The sequence below is a fragment of the Cryptomeria japonica genome, chromosome 5, assembly GCF_030272615.1.
Source record: "Cryptomeria japonica chromosome 5, Sugi_1.0, whole genome shotgun sequence".
NCBI classification, from domain to species: Eukaryota; Viridiplantae; Streptophyta; class Pinopsida; order Cupressales; family Cupressaceae; genus Cryptomeria; species Cryptomeria japonica.
This window is the reverse complement of record NC_081409.1, coordinates 29,881,891-29,902,080: the sequence shown is the minus strand read 5'-3', so window position 1 is coordinate 29,902,080 and position 20,190 is coordinate 29,881,891. Positions and strand designations below refer to the sequence as shown.

Here is a 20,190-nt window from a genome sequence, read left to right as displayed (position 1 = left end):
TCCGATTGCTAAGTTATTTAAGGAGGATAGAAAACATGGAGGTACATCGCTGGCCAAAAATAACAGTAGGAGAAAGACTAGATAGAAGGAAGAGCACATGGATGAAACAAAACATTAAGTGGATGAATAAATAGGGCATTAATCTAAATGATTGCCCAAATAACAATGGAGAAATAAATAAATATGTGCAAGACAAATTCAAAGAAAACATGTGGACAGGTCAATTAGGGAGAAAAAAGGAATACTATATCAAACATTTCAATCCTACACATGACCATACACAAAAAAAACTATATAGGAATGGACATAAAATGGAAGGCAAAAATGTTAATTGCTCAGGTAAGGACCAACTCACATCAGCTTAGATGTGAAATAGAGGGATGGATGATACCCAAAGAGGAATGGGGAGATAGAAGATGTAGATATTGCATTCAAGGGGTAGTGGAGATGGAATGGCATTACATCATGGAGTGTCCAACTTACAATGACATTTGGATCAATTATGTTGAGACATTAAATGTAGACACCTTGAGTAATCTATTTGTTGAGGAAAAGATAACAAGAGTTGCGGATCTCCTAATCAAGATACATAGCAGAAAGACCAAGTTGTAGAAGGAGAAAGAGGTCAAGCAATCTCAGTTTTCAGTCTAGATTTGTTTTTGGCTTCACATGCTTTGCTAGCTATGTGTGGGACTATTTGACCTCGACATTATTAAAAAACATTCATTCATTGTTTTTTCTTTTTAACATTTGTCTCCTACAAAGGAAGCCGTTGAATTCAGCAAATGATACCTTCGTTGTCTTGTCTGCATATGCATGTGTACTTTGGCATTCAATCTTTTGCAGCACATTTTTCTGAATACACATCATCACAGATTATTTTGCCACAGCTCGAAACAAAAATGTAATGGCTAGAGAACTGGTCAGCAAGAGAAAGAAAAACAAGGAAGACGACATTACAATGAACAAATCCTTAAACAATCGCAATAGTCCAATTAAAACATACAGAAATCCTCGTAGTTTAATCCTCTTGCTCCTAACAGGGTTTTTGCTATGTGGCATCGTAATTTTTTCGCTGGCTACTCAGCATACACAGATAGTATCCTCTGCACGCTTCGAGGATAGACTGAAAGATTTTGACCTCAGTGCTCGTTTTCATGCTTACAAGGTCTTGAACGAGTACCCACATGATCCGGAAGCTTTTACACAGGCAAGCATACCCAATTTCTGAAAAATATTCTTGGGCACATGTTTTTAATTTTGTTTCTTATGGTTGGGTAAGCATTGGGAGATGTTACTTGTGTAATTATTTTGGTTGGATAAATATTCGGCGAGTTCATGGATATACACAATAGGCTAGTCATAGATTACAGTGTTTTGAGTTTTTCTAAATTCGTGTCGGGCTCAAACATTCCCACTATCGTTTTACTACAAGTTTACCGCATTTTGCTAGAGTCATGGGCCATTTGAACCTATATTGATTGTACCACTACCCTGTCACACGTATGCTAGAGTTATAGGTTACATTATTGCAGTGATGGATTAAACTTATCATCCACCACAAGCTTATCTCATCTTGCAATTTTACATGCAGGCATTTTTTTGAGATTTGTAAATATGGGTCACTTTCTTGGATTGCTGTTGCATAGTCAGCTTGTGATTGCAGCTGCTTTTACTGTTTTCTTGATTCGGAGGAAATAAGGCTTAAGAAAATTGTTAAGTTTTTTTGATCAATGTCTGTAGTAGATGATCTGACATTGAAAAGAGTTTGATAGTGCCTTAGGATTGTGGCTTTTGGTCCCTTACACTGCTTGTACACACCCCATTACCATTGTAGTACAACCTTGACATGTGTCTGATAGAGTTTTGACTTGAAGCAAGGTCTTATCATATGTTAGGGCCACGTTCTTTAGATTTTCAAATATATGGTTCATGCTTTAATGTGGACCTTTTTATGTGATACACCACAACGCCATCTGCTGGAGTTATGGTTTGTGCAACTGTGGTTGGAGTATTTGAAATTTTGATCTCGGACCTTTATATTATGAGTACCCACGTTATCATTAGATTGGAACCTCTTGGATGTTGTAGCTTGTTTTCTACATTTTTTTATTTTGACAATTTAGTAAAATCCTTCCAACGGGTTAAAACTGCAGCTTAATTGCCATGATCTTGGGGTATCTCTTCCATCAAATTCATTTGGGCTCATTTGTTAAATACACTGCACCCAGTGACTTGGATGTTGGAAATTACTATTTTAGCACCCAAGCTCATCCCTTTTGGCAAGCTTCTGCATTTTCTTTAATTTTACTAACTAGATTTTCTTCACCTTTTAACTCAAATTCTTTAGGTTGTTTCATGTAAATTTCATCCTCTAAATCACAATACAAGAATGCAATTTTAACATCCATTTGCTCTATTTTTAAATCTTATAACATAGCTACGAATAATAACTTTCTAATAGAACTCAACATAGCTATAGGAGAATGTATCTCACCGAATTTGCTTTATTTAATCTAGGAATAACCTTTAGCCACCAATCATGCCTTGAAACATTCAAGTGATCCATCTATCTTGAGCTCTTTCTTGAACACCCATTTGTAGCCTATGGATTTCCTTCCATTAGGTAGAGCTGCCAAATTCCAAGTCTTCCACTGCTAACAACTCTTCCATAGTGTTCCTTGAAGACATCTTCTCACTAGAAATGAGAGCTTCTATAGAATTTGGTTCACTATCAGTACATGTTAGAGCAAAAACACAATTAAAATTAGGTGGATTGGTACTATCAGGTGATCTTCACTACCTTGTAGATCTTCTCACTGCGACCAGGGAAGAACTTACTGCATCCCAATTTTGTCCTTAAGAGTGTGCATCGAATGTGTTACCTTCTCCATCCACACAGTCATTCCTACTTGTTTGGGCATCTTGCTGCTCTAATTTGTTTTCAAAATGTACCTTTTGAATCTCTTGTTTATTTGGCTGTTCTTCTTTAGAAATAAGGTTATTTGAAAGTAACATCCATTGAATAAAGAACTTTTTGTGTTTCAGGGTTGCATTTCACCATTGCCAATGAAAATACATTTCTTTGCTTTGAAACCCAACTTAAATCTCCTTTCCTTAGGCACATGAACAAATGCCTCATAGCGAAATACCTTCAAGTGTGTTACAACAAGTTTTCTGCTTGGCCACATTTCATGTGGTGTTCCATTCTCAAGCGTAGGAGGCTTGTTTTTTAAGGAACAAGGAGTAACTACTGCTTCAGCCCATAACTCATGTCCTAGACTAGCACTACTTAATATACTCTTGGCTTGATCCAACAATGTTCTGTTTAATTTCAAAGTCACTCCATCTCGTTGCAATGTATAGGGTGTTGTGTTTTGTTTTACAGTTGTAGTGTGTGCACAAGATACTTCAAATTTTTCGGAGTAATACTCTCCACCATTATTAGATATTAACACTTTAATTTTCTTACCAGCAATTGTTTCGACAAGCATCTTATATTCCTTAAACTTGTTAAACACTTAGAGCATTTTCCTAAGAAAATGTTCTCAAGTATATCTACAATAATCATCAGTGAAGGAGACAAAATACTGAAACTTACCAAAGGAATTGATATCCGCATGGATCACAATGAATCACCTCCAAAATCTTCTTTGCACTTGTACTCCCCGAAGCAAACTGCATCCTATTTTACTTACCAAACACACAATGTTCAAACCCAATAGAACTATCAGAAATTCCTTCCACCATGTCTACTCAACAAGGTTTTCAAACCTTTTTCACCTATTGCCTAGCTCGTGGTGTCACAACAACTTAGAATTAGGTTCGACTACATTTGTAGATCCAAATAGTGTTGATGCATCAAATTTGAATATCTCTGATTCAGATTCATCTTTGGGACATGTCCCAGGTGGGGGAGGGGGGATATCTTCCAATTACTATAACAGCAAATTAAATGACTATAGAGCTAATTAGATGTACATTTCATTAGGAGCCTTGAAGGGCCACATCTCTAGTTTGGAATTTTTGGAAGAGAGTGTGAATGGAAAAACTTAGTAAGGTCATCCTTGCAGTGCTACAAGAAAGTCAAGATTTTAATGCATGTATCTTGTGAATATAGAGTGACGATTGCTTTGGTTATTTCAGATATTATATTGTGGTAGGATGCATTTATTCTATTCAATTGTTAGGCTTTGCATTTCATGTGTGCTGGAGCTACATAACTTTGCTAGAACTGAATGGGAACCATGAAAGCAAATATAATAGAAGAGTTACAGTTCAAAACTTAAGTTATGGTTATTATGGAAGCCAAAGAGAAGTAACATGTGATTAGTAGTTTGTGAGTGGACAAGCATGTTTTAGTCTGCAACAATTACACTATTTGGTGACAACTTTAATTTTAAAAGTAGCAATGTTTTAATTTTTATAAGTAATAGGAATGTAAGGTTTGTTCAAATAGGAGCAAAGAGTGTAGATAGTTAAATTACATATTAGTTTACTTTAGTTATGTTGTACAATCAATGAGAATAATTAAGACTCATTGGTTGGGTTGAGTAGTTTCAGATAGTTGTTGATGGTTGGGAAATCCTTAGCAACTATTTGCAAGTTTGAATATTTCCTTGTAGTTAGGACAAGGGACTGCATTGTGCAAGAAGTTCCTAATCTCAATTTTGTATGAAGAGCACTGATGGATAAAATATACTTGTTATACTCACATTTCAGATGCTGTTCAATATGTTCTTATCTAGTCTAATTCTACATGAATAACTCTGTTACTTTACCTTATTAATTGCTTAACCGTAGATGAAGTAAGCATTTGGTGTCATTATCCTTCAAGAAGTCGGGTTAAAATGATGACGTAATTGACAACCGATTGAAGAACCTATTGAGTCTATCTAGAAAAGAGAGGATGAATTCAAGACCTGGTAAAATTGTGGGAACCCACAAGAGGTCATTTGTGATAACCTTAGGGTAAGCGAGGAGGTAGACAATCTTCTTGATCATTTTCCTGGATTACTTGCAAGACAATTGATAAATCCTCAAGACTTTTGTGTGGAGTGTGATTGTGAAATACAAAGACAATAGATAAGGCAACACTACGAGGACATAAGCTGAAAGAAAGAAGAAGAGAGGAACACAGAGTGACATCGGATCTCTAGAAAGTAATGCCTTTATACTCAAACAAAGTTCAGAAGTTATTAAAAAGCAGTCAAAAAATAAAACAAGAGATAAGGTGATCCTTGAGGATCTTAGAGCAAAGAGAAAGGAGACAATTATGAGAAGTACTAGAGGAAAATACTATTGTACGATTTCCAAGTTGGAGTCCTATCTAAGAATCAATCCTGAGTTGGAGCATAGGATGAAGTTAGAGGCTGTTTGCCCCCTCTGGTGAATAACTTAAAGTACACAGATAAAACACGTAATGCAGAATAATAATGCCATAGATATCAGATAAAGTATAAGTGATGTTATTCCATTCATAATGGTTGTCCTCCGTCATAAGTTACATTCGGAAGTATATAAAGATACCGAGGGGGTGTGAGCGCCAACCGTCGCATCGCAACTGCCACCCCTCGGTTGCCAACTAACCAAGACAATTACAACTTAATTAACCAGTTTTATTTTCATGTACAATATTGTCGCCAACATCATCCCCCCCAAAAGAAAAGAAGTCGTCTTCGGACGACTTAATACAAAATAGAGATGACATTAAACAGAACTGCTGACGCCAGTCGAGCCCGAAACTTATACACCTGTTGCGTTCTCGCTTGAAAACCCTTTTTTGCTACCATCCGATGCTCAAGTGCGGATTTCACCATTAGTGCTTCCCTTGACATCACAATCCTCCTGTGCCTAAACCAAACTTGTCTGCAAAACATGCTTTTCAGTCTCAGCCTCCACCAACTGCTACTCAAATGATACTGCCTCCCTAGCCAATTTGTCCTCGATAGCCACCGGCGTTGCCCTCTCGGCATCCAGCTCCTGGGTACGCTGAGCTAAGTCTCACGCTAGTATTGCCTCCAACCTGGTGGTCAGCTCCTCCCGAGCCTTCTGTGCATCCACCAAGGCAACCTCACGTCCAGCTGAGACATACTCCAAGTTCCTCAAAGCATACCATTCTTGCCTGGAGGTGGCCACAACCCTCTGGCACAAAGGCTAGGAGACGCCTCAAATCCTCCATCACACTCCCCAAAGGCTGATAACTAAACTGAATAACTCTCTGGTGTCGTATGACTTCACGTTCTTGCAATGCCTTCCCTCAAATTCTGTTTGTTCGCAACCTCCAAATCCGTCTCCCTTTACGGCTTATGGCTTCCCCGCCAATACTTAGCTGTAGGCTTGTTTCTCACAGTACGGAACAACCCAACACTTACCATGCCTTCTCTGATGCCCTTCGCCCAACTCAAAAAGTGTATTGTAGCTCAAAAATAAACTGGGGGTCTGGGGGCAGTACCCCCAGCGGGGTCTGGGGCAGTGCCCCAACGGGCTCTGGGGCAGCACCCCAGCAGGGTCGAGGGGTTGACCATGGCGTGCATCATTTCTGTGATATTTTAAGATGTCAAAACCCTTCTTCTCCACTCTAATTTTTTCAGCGTCCTGGCTCCACATGTCATCGAATGATTTTTCAATCTGGTCGTCGTCGTTTTTTTTTTTTTTGTTTCCTCTGTAATGTCCCCGATGGCACCCCGGCCATACAACCTCCCCGTACGGTCAACAAAAACACTGACACCTCCAATCGTACGACCACCTTCCCATGCGGTCAACACCCTCCTTACCGTATGGACACACCTCCAGCGTACGAACAACATGGTCAACCGTGCACACCGTACGGTCCTCCTTCCGCACGCCCAACGCAATTCAACTATACAGTGGACCACTGACGACGGAGTAGCTGCGTGTTTGTTTGTGCGGCTGCGTGTTTTATATCTCCGTTGGCGGTGATGTCCACCGCCGGTGGTCCATCGTCGGTGTTGCCACCACACGGTGGTCCCACTGCCGGTGTCACACCATCGGTGTTGCCACCGCACGGTGGTCTTACCGTCGGTGGTCCCACCGTCGGTGTTGCCACCGTCAGTGTTGCCACCGTCGGTGTTGCCACCGCACGGTGGTTCCACCGCCACCGTACGGTGATTCCACCGTGGGTTCCCCTTTTTAAATTTTTTTTCGACCGTACGATCAACTATCGTACGGGTTTGTCGTACGGACCCTTATGACCGTATGGTTTTTTTATTTTTAATTTTTTTAAGTGTCCGGATTCGGCTCGGGTTTCGTGCCTCTGGGATCACCCTTTCTCGGTTTGCCTCGCCCGAGAGTCTCCCGCTTTGGTCCTGTGCCTCTCAAGTCGCCTGCTCGGCCTCTCAGGTCCCCTTCCATCCTATCGGGTTCCCCTTCGGACTCTCGGGTGTCCTTCCAGCCTCTCGGGTGTCCTTCCAACCTCTCGAGTCCTCTGTGCGCTTCTCGTGATAGGGTTTCAATTTGGACCCGTTGGTGGCAAGTCTATTTTCAATGGCCATCCAAAGACCTGGAACCACAAATTCTACAGGGACCATGGTCTCCTTCCCGTACATAAGAAGAAGAAGAATAATAAAGATTTTGAAGGTTGCGGCCTTCCACACAGGGTTCCAATTGTTGCCGACCCAAATGATCTTGGGATTATCTACATCACCGAGGTTTGGGGCATCTCCCTTCCAATATTCTCTGTATTCTGGCAGGTACACCTCCTTTGTTACTTGCTCTGGTTCCTCTACTTCGAGCCTGTAGCTCTGGAACATTTCGTAATCCTCCATCTGCCAGTGGAAGAGCCCATTCAATGACCCTGTCTCATCCTCAGAGCACTCTCCTAGTTTGAGAATCCCATCGTCGTTGGGCTCCCTGCAGCCCCGTCCTTCGTCCCTCAGGTCGTCTTTTCCTTCACCCTCCGATTCCGAAGATGATGCCAGTTCCTCGTCGACAACCTGGGTCCTCAAATCAATGGTGTACTTCTGCCCCCCTTTCTCCATAGAAAGGGTGTTCTTTTTCCAGTCGTGGCTCACCTTTGCTGTAACCAGCCACCCTCTGCCGAAGATGGCGTCGTACCCCTTCTTCTTGAGTGGGATTACCACAAAATCTAGTATGAAGGGTTGCATGCTGATGGTGACCGGCTGGGCCATCAGGGTGCCGAGTGGCTTGAAGCCGTGCTGGTCTGCACCTACCAAGTTGAACGTGGGTGGCCATAGTGTTGGCTTCCCCAGCTTCTTCCAAGTATCCTCTGGCAGTACATTCACCCCCGAACCTCCGTCCACGATGGTGTCTTTGAGGATAGCTCCGAGAATTCCCATCTCTACTACAGCACAATGCTGACCACTTTTTAAGGCCAACAACATTGGGTCAGCCGAGGGGCTGACCGGAACTTCCGCCCGTGTGGCACACAAAGGTGCCTGCGCAGTGGTTTGTATGGAACTAAAAATGGCGGTTCTTAACTGTGGCATTGTTTCTAGAAGGTCCTTTACCCTTATAGGTACTTCCATCTGCAGTACTTGCCCAATGATGTTATTTTCAGCTTCCGTACGAGATGATGTACTCACCACCTCGTTGTTTCGTCGTTCGGCCGTCATCTCATGTTCAATATTGGCCTTTGCCTCTCGTAATCTCTCCTTCTCCGTACAGGGGTTGGGATAAGTGGCCTTTTTCGTCTGAGCGCGGGTGATCGCCAGTACTTCTTTCTCACTAGTCTTCTCAGCCTTCTCAATGTTGAGGAGATTAACCCCTGCCTTTGGGCAATTTGCGTCCTCATGGTCGCCTGGCCCACACCATTGGCAGAGGTGCTGAGGGGTGGCTTCCTTTGTGCAATCACGGGTGAAGTGCCCCCACTGATTACAGGCCCTACATTGGATCATTGGCCGACCCTTGGCGTCATACTGGATACGACTTCCGTTATTGTTATTGTTGTTATTCCTTCCGCCACCGCGTCTGTTGTCCTGGTAACTTCCAGATGATGCCGTTGTGTTGGTTTGCTGGGCCGTACCCGCTGGTGCAGATGTTGTGGCCTGCTTAGTGAACAACACTTGGCTCATTTGTGTACTTCGGGTTTTCATGTTGTATGGGCATTCCTTGATGGAGTGTCCCATCACTTGGCAAATCTCACAAAAGGCCTTCTTCGGGCAGGTGCCTTTTGTGTGGCCTTCTTCCTTACAATCAGTGCACCACACGTCTTCGTTTTTGCTCATACTTCCTTTCATGTTCTTAAATTCCTTCAACATACGGTGCATATCCTTTTGAAGAGCTTGCACCTTCTTACTTGATGATTCGTCACTGTTGCTTTCTCCCGAGGACTCCTCTTCTGCAGAGGACTTGTCCTTTTTCTTCCGCGATGTTTTGCCTTCACTTTCCAAATCCATTGCGCAGTTGTATGCGTCATTGTATGAAGTGGGCGGTACAATTTTCATTTTCCTTCACAGGGATGACCGCAACCCTTCCATGAACCATCTCTTCTTTAGTCCGTCAGCTGGCTGGTTCTCCATCTTCCCCAGTAATTCCTTTAATCGTCGATTGTATGTTCGCACTGTTTCGTGCTTTCCCTGCTTTGTGCTTAGTATCTCCGCCACAATCTCATTATCATCTCGAAGGAGTCGAAACTCCTTCTCAAAAGCTTTTTGTAGGTCGTCCCATGTTCCCATGTTTGTTTTGTCCACATCAGAGTACCAATCAATGGCTACTCCTCTCAGGGTGGCAGGGAACTGCACCACCCAATCCGCTTTGTCAACTACCCCGTTGGCTGACCATATTGTCTCACATGTACGACAGTGCCGTATGGGGTCATTGTTGCCATCTCCATTGAATTTAGGCAACTTCTGTTTGCCTGCCATCGAGGGGGGTCGTCTTCTTGGAGGTGGCTGTGGCTGCGTCTGTGCGCCGCTCCCTCCGGCGTTTGTGGTGTGTCTTGCATGGGTGACTGGAGGTACGGTGCTTTGCCTGCTGTGTGTGGCCCCTGCAACCGTACGGTTGTCCTCCCCTCTGTTGTCACCCGCACCCACTCCTGGCTCCCTCTGGTGATCCTCACTTCATGGCGTAAGGGATAAGTTTATAAACTGATCCCGAGTCTCTTCGACTAGATTCCTCCGCAACCTTGTTTCCTCCAGAAACTCTTCGTGGCTTCTCACCCTACGGTGTTCTGGCGACGCATAGAAATTTCCCTCGGCTTCTGCACCCTCCGTGATACCTCCTTGGTTCCCTTCGGGCCACCCTTTGGCAGGTCGTCCTTCGGCAAGTTGCCTCGGCCTCCGTCTACGTTCTACTTGCTGTTCCAGAATCAAGGCCCTCTGTGCGGCCTCCCACTCGTCCGTTTCTGCTTTCTTATTTCTATCTTTATTTAATAGGTTGGGCATTAATTCCCATACATTTCCATAATTCACAACACATAAACCAGAGCACGCCTTTATTAATTCATTTCGTCAGATACAACTCGTGTCAATATTATGACACCTTTGTTTGAATATAGAATGTTCCTTTATCCCTATGGGATTCAGGGTTCAATTCCCTCGTCGCAGTGTCTTCTCCGCTGTAGAGCTCTGTTTGCGCATCGTCGGCCTTTGGGTTTATCGCACCAACGGGTAGGCCCATCGTGTCTGTGCGCCATCCACGTCTTCCGTTTCGGAGTACATCTAGGCAACGACGCCAAATGTTTGCCCCCTCTGGTAAATAACTTAAAGTACACAGATAAAACACATAATGTAGAATAATAATGCCATAGATATCAGATAAAGTATAAGTGATGTTATTCCATTCATAATGGTTGTCCTCCATCACAAGTTACATTCGGAAGTATATAAAGATACCGAGGGGGTGCGAGCGCCAACCGTCGCACCGCAACTGCCACCCCTCGGTTGCCAACTAACCAAGACAATTACAACTTAATTAACTAGTTTTATTTTCATGTACAATATTGCCGCCAATAGAGGCAGGCCAAAATCAGAACCTCAATTGAGAAAATAATAACAATTCCTCCACAAGAAACCATACAAGTAAGGAGTGGCAAGAGATAACAACACATCTACCCTTACTTGAGGAAGTGTGGACTGATCTCTTTGACCAAGTAGATATACCAACAAATGAAGGTGAATGAGAAATAGATTCTAAAGACTGCATACCTTGTAATAACATCAACATCATTGAGTGATTGTTAATTAAAGAAAAAGTGGTTGAAGGATGCGAACCTAAAACTCTTTGGCCAAAAATATATAAATCTAAAGGCTCACTCAGGCAAGGGGACTAAGGATTCCCATGCAGATGAGAGTGCGAGCGAAGCACCAGAGTGGTTGAATCAAAATCTCCTGATAAGTTAGTTCGTGGGATTTATGTTGCATCAAAAAAGAATGGGGCTATCAAGTTTGAGTATTGAAAGGTAGAATGTCTAAATTTACAAGCAATGGGTTGCAGAACCCTGCACGACATTGCAAAACTTGTGAAACGATTTGGATAGTGAATGGCTAGGAAGATAGAGCATATTGGCTATGATTCTTTCCAGTACCCTTAAGAGGAATAGCTATCGAATGGTACACAAAAATTGAGTTAGTCTCCAAAACTACTTGGGAAAGATTAAAGAAAGCTTTCAAGGAAGAATTCAAATTGCTAAGAGATGACAATGAGATTGTATCAAAGATCTATAATACAAAGGAGGGTAAGCATGAGAAGGTCAGGGCTTACAAATGAAGGCTTAAAGAACTATTGGTGAAATTATAAAAGGAACCCATGGACAACCTTAAGAAAAGATGGTTCATTGAAGGCCTTATTCCCTCGTTACAAAAGAGAATGAAGGTAGTGCCTCCATCGTCCTATATCGAAGCATATAATTGGGTGATGGACATAGAGAGTGAGGAAAAAATGTCCTCACATGGTAAAAGAAAAATGGAAGATGATAGCTCAAACAATAGTAGCAAGGATGAATTTGGGATAGTACAAGCACTTTGGAAATACATGCTTTGAATGATGAAATAGTTGAAGACAAAAAAAGAGATCATTAAGGATAGTAAAGAACTCTAGTGCACAAAATGTAAATGTGAAGGACATGCTGAAACCAATTGCCCAAAGAAGCTGTTGTGCGAGATTTGTTAGGTTTGGGGACACTCCATTAAAGAATTCTTGTGCAATTTAAAAACTAGGAGTACACAAGCACTCTTTACATAGGGAGACAAGCTACCCCACCAAGTATGCCACCAAAACCACAAAACACTAATCCATCCCTTGGTGGTTATTAGAACAGATCTAATAGGATTAGATTCAATAACAATAAAAGTGGAAGCAGGATTAGGATACAATATGATTCCAAAGGGCGTCCTATTATACAGTGCAAGCAATGCAACAAGTGGGGACACTTTGCTTGAGATTCTCATGGTGACCAAAACAAGATTGGACTCCTTTGCAAATGGTGTGGACTAGGAGACCCGAAGATGCCAATTGCCCTAAAAAAAGGCAAGTATTAACGTGATCAATATAGAAGGGAAAAACAATGAAGTTTTAGCAGTCACTAGTGCACAAACCAAAAAGGCGTTATATTGAGACGCACACATGGAGAAAGAATGACAAAGAGATGCAAATGCAGAAGTTGAGCAAGCTATGGCAAGGGAATGATGGTATTCCAATGAGAATACAAGTACTACCACAAGAATCCAATTGGATAAAAAATATACAATTCTTACTAACCACAATAGCTATTAAGATGGTAGATCTCCTGCAAAGTATACATTAATTGAAGGCTACAATCACGGTTACAACGAGTAACCAAAAAAAAGGGTTGAGGCAAGAAAAAGGCAATGATACAATAGTAGAGCCCCCACTACATGGTGAGCAAGTAATTGATCCCATGTTGTTGACGACAAACATCTTGAAAAGACCCACTCTTGTACACATGGAAATCCTTCGAGATCTTATGAGCACAATTATTGATGTAGGCTTTAATACAGATGCAAAAGCATATGGATTTCAAAGAATCGATGTTCAATTAATCAAGGAGACAAAGCTCCTTTAAATAGAGTTACAAAGATGATGTTTCTAAAAGAAACAATCATTAACTAGAGGCGAAATTAGAAACAACTTAAATGACCATTAATAACACAAAGAGAAAGATATTATTCTAATACCCTCCCTTAATGGTCATCTTTCTAACTAACGAGAGAAATAACAGAGAAGGTTGCCCCCTTCTTCTTAGAACACGCTGCAACAAAAGACAAGAGCTTGCCACTAACTCTGCCACTTGAGATGAGTTTGCCACCAACCCTCCCAGAAATTGCAGAACTTCTGGAGATACCCAAAACAACACCAACCGTCCAACCTGATGTTGGAGAACTGTTCCTCCCTGTAACTAGAGACACACCAAGAACAGTTGTCATGATTTCAAGGAAAAAATCGGCAAACCCTCCAAACTATTGCAAATGAGCAAGATGCCCGAAAATAGACTGCAAACAAGAGACTAGTGCAGATGTTTGCACAACAACTCCAGGTGCGACTAAAAACAGACTGCAACAAAGTACAATTTTTAAGGAAAAAATCATAAACCCTCCCATGATTTTTTTTTACAGGGACAAAAAATATTTAAAAACCTAGAGACTTTTTTTTAAGGGAAAAAAATATTAAAACCCATCAGAATTTTTTTCAAGTAAAAAAATATTAAAAACCGAAACAAACATCAATGCCCATAAGCCATCTTCACGCTTTTCGAGGCAGGAAAAACGAGGTACTGAGAAGATGCTAAGTGCACAAAACCTGAGGTACAAGGTTCAATGCATTGAGACAAGTCCAGGCACAAATTCCAATGCAAAAAATAGAGGCAGATACAGGTACAAACTTCAAAAAATAGATGAAGTATGACTGGCACAGATTTCGAGAAAATTTTATGGCTGACCCAAAAAAATTCGAAGACAACCCAGAAATCCTTGCAAAAAATCCAGAAAGAATCTGAAATCCGAAATGAAATTTGCTGGCACGAAATTCGAGGCATGGAAAATGATGCACCCACAAAATTTTGAAAACAACCCAGTTGGTCTCTCGAAAAACCCACCAAGAATCTGCAATCGGAAAAAACTTTCGACTTGATCTGAAGGGTAAAAACCCTAATCGAAAATGCAGATTTCCGTCCAAAAATGGCAGAAAAAAAAATTGCAAGTGGAAAAAAATGCATCATGTGCAGAGGATTAATGGCGTCGCGGGACGAAGGTCTGGTTAAAATAAAAATCGCCACGAAAAACACGAAGAACAGTAGAAAAAACCGCTTGAAAGAAAACCCTTTAGAAAAAAAATTTGAATTTCGAATTCTGAAAAAATCACAGGCCCTAGATTTGTTTTTTCAGTGATGAAAAATTTCATTCAAAAAGTTTTAGAAAAAACAAAAATTTTCTTTCTGCTCTGATACCATAATATAGATGCAAAAGCATATGGATTTCAAAGAATCGATGTTGTTCAATTAATCAAGGAGACAAAGCTCCTTTAAATAGAGTTACAAAGATGATGTTTCTAAAAGAAACAATCATTAACTAGAGGCAAAATTAGAAACAACTTAAATGACCATTAATAACACAAAGAGAAAGATATTATTCTAATAGGCTTGGGAGTAAATGTACTTCCCAAAGGCATGTGTAATAACCTGGCCAAAATTTCTAGACCAAAATTTTGCAATTTTCACAATGTATTTGTTAGACATTTTATCAAACACTTTGACCTTAACTGTTCTAATAATGTTTTCAATTTGTTTTGGGATAGATGTTGTAAACAATCAACAATACATTGAATTCTTAATTCCCAAATAACCATCAACTTCTCCTTAATATAGAAACATTACACTTAATTTGATCACAGAGGAATTTTTGTATAATGCTGGTACTGCTGCTGCAGAACTGAAGTGTCCAGAAATTACAAACAGCAATTGAATTACAATGTTATGGACCAAAATCCACAAACTTGTAAGTCAATTAGCAACAATAACACTTTCTTTCTTCTCCAAAAAGTTGTGGCAGCCTTATACTTGGTACGACAGCCAATAAATAACATAGCAGCTGCTGCTACTAAATGATGGTACAACCATATATAGGGAGATGCTATTGGAATGAAGGGATGGCACCACCTTTGACTGATTTTTGAATTTGCAAGGGTCCATGTTAGCCTCTTAAACTCCCCCCAAATATGATTTGACTTCCTTTCACTAAGAACTACTCCTTCAGAATTGTACGGCAGCTCCAAAGATGAGTCAATTACCTTCTTAGATGCTGCAGCCTCCTTTGTTGACCCTTCTATGCTATGTTGACCATGAGTGAGGTGGCGATGAGGAAAATTCCAAGGATTAAACTCAAATTATTATCGCTGCCTCCTTTTTGGGAATAAGATGTGGTTTGGCCCTCTTAAAGACTTTGAATTCCCTTAATTAATGCCACATTGGGTAATAAGGGGGTCCCTTGACTTGACTTTATGCATCTATTCACCTTAAATGATGTGTGCAACAGGCTATAACTTGTTTGATCCCTCTTTGAACAACTGTTGTGCCATCTTATTTGACCCTCCAAAGGCTGCTATAAAGTATATGGCTGGGTATATTTGTTTAGTGCAAATAAAATATTAATTTTTCTTAGTTCAATAAAATATTAATTCATCACCATTATCACTGCACAAAATATAAACCTTTTGCACAAATTCCTCAATAAGAAACCTTCTTTAATTACTAACTTTTAGCACAATGATGATTTCTGGATGAAATCACTCAAATGGAATCTGAGGCTTTCATCCCCAAATTCCAAATCTTCAGCACATTTTTAATCCTTGCCTGGAACTGCACAGTCCTCCGGTTTTTGCTCTTTAGGAAATCATTGGGGTTTTCGTCCCTCCAGTGAGAAATCTGGCCACAGGCACAAATCTCCAAAAGAGAAATAAACAATATTCGGAAGGCTGTCCTTCCATCTCAGCCTCATTTTATAACCCCATCAGAACTTTCTGGAAATTAATTATAAAATCACTTCAAAATATTAATTTCTTTTTTCTCATGAAACTGCCTTTATAGTATTTATTTTATTTTATTTTGGTGCTAGGTAAAGTCACTTTATTAAAACAGTATTAAAACCATAAACACAATTAATTGAGTATTTTTATTTCTTCTCCGGAAACCTGGGCCAAAAAATGGGGACATTACAACATGGAAGAGTCCTGGGAAACCCTCCATTTGGCCACTAACCTTTCAATTGGTAGAGATGATCAACAATAGATCAAAGTTTTAGGGGTCTTAATGGGCTAGAAGGTATGAATTAGAACTCAATTATTTTTGTTAAATTTGTTGTTATCTCTCTGCATAAGAAGGCCTATGATGCATTGTTGGGTTGGGGATGGTTGATAGTAGCCAAAGCTGACATCATCTGGAAGAAAAATATTATATCCATTGAGAATAAAGGAAGAAAATATATAATTAATCTTAAAAATGAATCTGTAAGTGAGGAAGCAACTTCCTCAATTTTAGACTTAAAACCAAGGGAAACCTATGGAGAAAATAAAAAAGGGCTCATGGAGCTGAAGAAAGAAGGGATCTTGGACCCGTAGTATTGCTCTGAAGATGAAACAATTTCTCTGAATGAACTATTTCATTGGCAGCTAGAGGATTACAAGCTCTTTCTACTAGAGTGTAATATGATCCAAACTATGGAAACTATGAAGGATAAGAGAAAAAAGGAAGAGGCTCAAGGAGATTGTTTGACATCCATAAATCATATATTCCCACTGGAGTATGAAGAATACAAACAAGGGAACACAATGTAATATCCCTTGCCCAAACTGACTGATTTTGGCTCAAGGAATATTGTCAAACACTTTGTATGTTGTCTTTCTCTATTCTGATTTTTGTATTTCAGATTGTTTGATATACTTTGAAAGTTGCCAAGAAATTTAGGATGTTCACAAATGATGTTGACAATACCTCTTACAATGAACTAGTATGCGAGTGCAGTTCTTTTTGGTATTTTCAATGCATATACATGAAAACTAGATATGGAATGCATACCTACAGCCAACTGATATTTCGACAAACAATTGGCATGCAACTAGTATGCTGATCATATATGCTATTAAAAGGACATTTCGTCAAACAAATGGTATGCAACATATATCTTCTTTATTGAATTCATTCCTAAGTACAATGCTGCTATGGATTTGCCAAGACTAATTGGCTTACAAAAGACTACAGCAATGCCAAATCTGATTCTAAGTTATCACTTACAACAGCAAAATTATATGCCTAAGATTTCAATACTAACTACTAACAGTTGCAAGAGGAACTTGATAATAGTGATGCTCAATGATGGAGATGAAAGTTGCAATCGGAATCAAGCACAAATACTGTAGCACGGCACTGTTCATGCACACTGTTCATGCGCACTGTTCATGCATACTGTAGCAGCAAGAACAAACTTTAAAAAGAACGATTACTAATGGCTGCCAATGAATCTTTAGGTCTGCACTCGATAGTCCTCAATATTCTTCAAACCCTTTCTGTTATTCCTTTACTTTAAGCACAAATAGAACTCCAGAGTGAAGCTTTCCTGAAATGCCAAATTCAGTGGATATTTCACCACCTCAAATGGTTGCAACACTGAAGAATTGACGCTCTCCAATGGCTAACTGAAATCAGAAACCCTTGGCTTCTTCTCCCAATTTCATATCAAATGTAATTGACAATAATCCGATGATAAGAAAGAACCTCTCTTGGTAATTTATTCTTTCCTTGTAGGAGCTCACTTACTTTTCTTCCCAATGTGGGATAAAAGACATTCTTATATTTGCACCTTACAATATTAAAGTGACTTTATTATTATAAGTTACTTTATAACTTTATAATAACATTAAAATATTTAAATAAATCACTTAAGCCACTTAAACTTTAATATCTCTTGAAATACTTGTCAGATTGCTATGCTGTCTGAAATAGGAATCTCTCCTCATAATTCCCCATGTGACCAAACACACTTTCTAAAAATAGAAAGGGTCCATCTCTATTACCCCTGACTTACTATACATAGTAAGTATGGCAAATGGAGTCCAAATGATATCGAACAAAGGCCAATTCCCTTGGAGAAGAATCAATCCTCAGAAGACCCTCTAACCATCCACATTAGCCTACGAGGGTCCAATAATAGGCTAATCATTGGCTAGCATGATGTCACTAGCTAGAAGGGGACATCACAGTCCGCCCTTCCTGAAATTGCTTGTCCTCAAGCAATCTCAACTCTGGATGCTGTAAAATCTCCTCACTCTCCCAAGTAGCATCCTCAACTGGCATATCCTTCCATTTCACCAAGTACTCCCGGATAGTGCGCCTCCTTAAATTCCTTTCCCTGAACTCCAAAATAGCCTCTGGCACTAGAACCTATTTACCCTCATCATCTAAGGGTGGGAGGATTGTAGAAGGAACAATGTGGTGTCCTAACGCCTTCTTGAGGCGTGACACGTGGAAGACATTATGGACTTTGCTCTCAGCTGGCAAGTCCAACTCATAGGCCACCTCTCCTACTCTTCTGATCACCTTGAAAGGCCCATAATACCATGGCTTCAATTTCTCGGCACCACTCCTTTTTAGAGTGGACTGGCGGTAAGGCTGTAGCATCAGGTATACCATATCTCCTACCTCAAATGCCTGCTCAGTCCTCTTCTGATCCGCATACTGTTTCTGCTGATTCTGTGCCTTAGCAATATTCTCCTTAAGAGCCTTCACAATGTCCTAGCTCTCTTGCAACAAATCCCCAGCACTAGGCACTCTACTGTCACTCAGCAAAAGGTCCATGAAGTTGGGCACCTCATACCCATATAATGCCATGAAAGGTGACATCTGTATAGACATGTGATAAGTGGAATTGTAGCAATACTTGCATAGATAAATCCACTTAACCCAAGCCTTCTGCTGCCCTGCTATGTAGTTCCTGAGGTATCCCTCCACCCATTTGTTGACTATCTCAGTTTGTCCATCTGTCTGAGGGTGGTAGCTAGTACTCGGAGTGAGCTCTGTCCCGCATAACCTGAACAGCTCCTGCCAGAAGTGACTCATAAACCTGTTGTCCCTGTCACTGACTATGCTCCGAGGTAGGCCATGTAATCTGAACACCCCACGAAAGAATAACTCTGCCACCTGCGTAGCAGTGTATGTAGTCGTGATCGGAAGGAAGTGGACAAACTTTGTAAGCCGGTCCACAACAACATATATACAGTCTCTGCCCTGAGCTCTCGGCAGTCCTGTGATGAAATCCATCGACAAACACTCCCACTTCCTATCAAGAATCGGAAGTGGCTGTAATAATCCGGCTAGGTAAGAGTGTTCCTGTTTATTTTGCTGACAAGTAGGACACTCTCTAACATACTGCAACACATCAGCTTTGAGCCCTTTCCAAGAAAAGCGCTCACGAATCTGCCGGTAGGTTTTATAAAAACCCGGATGTCCTGCCATGGGTGAGTTATGATAAACTCTCAACACCATCCTCCTCACCTTTGAGCCTAGCACCAAATAGATATGCCCTTTGTAAATGATGACCTCATTCACAAGGGTGAAATCACTATCCTGAACCGATCCATCTATGAATCCTGATGCCCACGTATCCTTTGCATACTCTGCAAGGATCAAATGCCTCCAATCCTCTGATATATCTGTCATCAAGCTCAAATGGGGTCTGCGTGACAAGGCGTCTGCTACTACATTCTGTGTCCCCTTGAAATAGGTGATATCAAAATCATATGCCTGCAATTTACTCACCTATTTCTATTGCCTGTCATTAAGCTCTCGCTGTCCTAGGAAATGTTTCAGACTGTTGTGGTCCGTTTTTATGCAGAATTTGTTGCCCACCAAGTACTGCCTGAATTTGGCCAAAGCATGCATTATGGCCAACATTTCCTTGTCATAAATGCTGAAGCTTCGCTCAGGTCCCTTGAGCTTCCTACTCTCATATACAATCGGGTGCTTGTCTTGCATAAGCACTGCTCCCACACCCTCACCAGATGCATCACAATGTAGCTCAAAAGGCTTGTTGAAGTCTGGTAATGCTAGAACTGGACATGAAGTCATCAACTCTTTGAACTTATCAAAACACTCCTGTGCCTCAAGAGTCCATAGGAAAGCCCCCTTCTTCATCAAATCGGTCAAGGATGCTGCATGCCTGGAGTAACTACTGACAAACCTCCTGTAGAATCCACACAACCCCAAAA

General features: G+C 40.8%; 1 protein-coding gene across 2 annotated transcripts in view; it reads left to right on the top strand.

Moving 5' to 3' along the window:
• The first annotated feature begins 711 nt into the window (after positions 1–711).
• LOC131057392 (glutaminyl-peptide cyclotransferase) overlaps positions 712–20,190 on the top strand; it is a 178,224-nt gene continuing 158,745 nt past the window's right edge. Inside the window, exon 1 of one of the 2 annotated variants that reach the window (XM_057991562.2) lies at positions 712–1,210. In XM_057991562.2, coding sequence (XP_057847545.2) covers positions 908–1,210 — 303 coding nt within the window. In that variant the 5' untranslated portion in view covers positions 712–907. The remainder of the gene's footprint in view (positions 1,211–20,190) is intronic. The other variant, XM_057991561.2, reaches the window with a different exon arrangement.